A 914-nucleotide genomic window follows, 5' to 3' on the forward strand; every position below is an offset into this window, starting at 1 on the left:
TCTAGCTTACTTTATTATGAAAATACAGCATATAATACCTATAATGTACAAAAAAACATGTGTTAATCAACTATGTGGGCTCCTGGTAGGGATTCCCATAAACAGTAGGCTATCATAAAGTTCTGGGGGAATCAAAAGTTAAACACCATGTGTTCTCATTCATATGTAGCAACTTTAAAAGTTGATCTTATAGAAGTAAAAAAGAAAAACAGAAGATACTAGAGGCTGGGAAGCATAATGGGAAGGGAAGGGTGGGGAGAGATGTGTTAAAAGATACAAAATTACCCTCTCTCCTGTTCGTGCCTCCAAGATGACAAAGAAAAGAAGGAACAACGGCCGTGCCTAAAAGGGCCGCGGCCACATGCAGCCCATTCACTGCACAAATTTTGCCCGATGCATGTCCAAGGAAAAGGCCATTAAGAACTTTGTCATTAGATGCATAGCGGAGGCTGCAGCAGTCAGAGACGTTTCTGAGGTGAGTGTCTTCGAAGCCTATGTACTTCCCAAGCTGTATGTGAAGCTGCATTACTGTGTGAGTTGCGCAGTTCACAGCAAAGTAGTCAGAAATCCATCTCATGAAGTCCGCAAGGACCAAACACCCCCACCCTGATTTAGACCTGTGGGTGCTGCCCTACAACCCCCACCAAAGCCCATGTAAGGAGCTGAGTCCTTAAAAAACTGAAGACGGACTATCCTCTAGAGAAAAATAAAATGGAAACTGTACTTTAAAAATATATACAAAACTACAGCTAGATAGGAAGAATAACTTCTAGTGTTCTATAGCGCTGTACGGTGCCTATAGTTAACAATAATTTATTATATAGTTTCAAATAACTAGAAGGAGGATATTGAATTTTCCTAACCCAAAGAAACAATAAACGTTTGAAATGATGAATATGCTAATTACCCTGATC

General features: G+C 40.2%; 1 protein-coding gene across 1 annotated transcript; it reads left to right on the top strand.

Moving 5' to 3' along the window:
• The first annotated feature begins 361 nt into the window (after positions 1 to 361).
• LOC116562171 (40S ribosomal protein S26-like) lies at positions 362 to 669 on the top strand. The gene has a single exon (XM_032294329.1). It carries the CDS (start codon positions 362 to 364, stop codon positions 608 to 610), a length of 249 nt encoding a protein of 82 aa, XP_032150220.1. The 3' UTR covers positions 611 to 669.
• The last annotated feature ends 245 nt before the right edge of the window (positions 670 to 914 follow it).

Source organism: Sapajus apella, unplaced genomic scaffold (assembly GCF_009761245.1).
Source record: "Sapajus apella isolate SASKATOON/1434 unplaced genomic scaffold, GSC_monkey_1.0 scaffold32, whole genome shotgun sequence".
Taxonomy (NCBI): domain Eukaryota; kingdom Metazoa; phylum Chordata; class Mammalia; order Primates; family Cebidae; genus Sapajus; species Sapajus apella.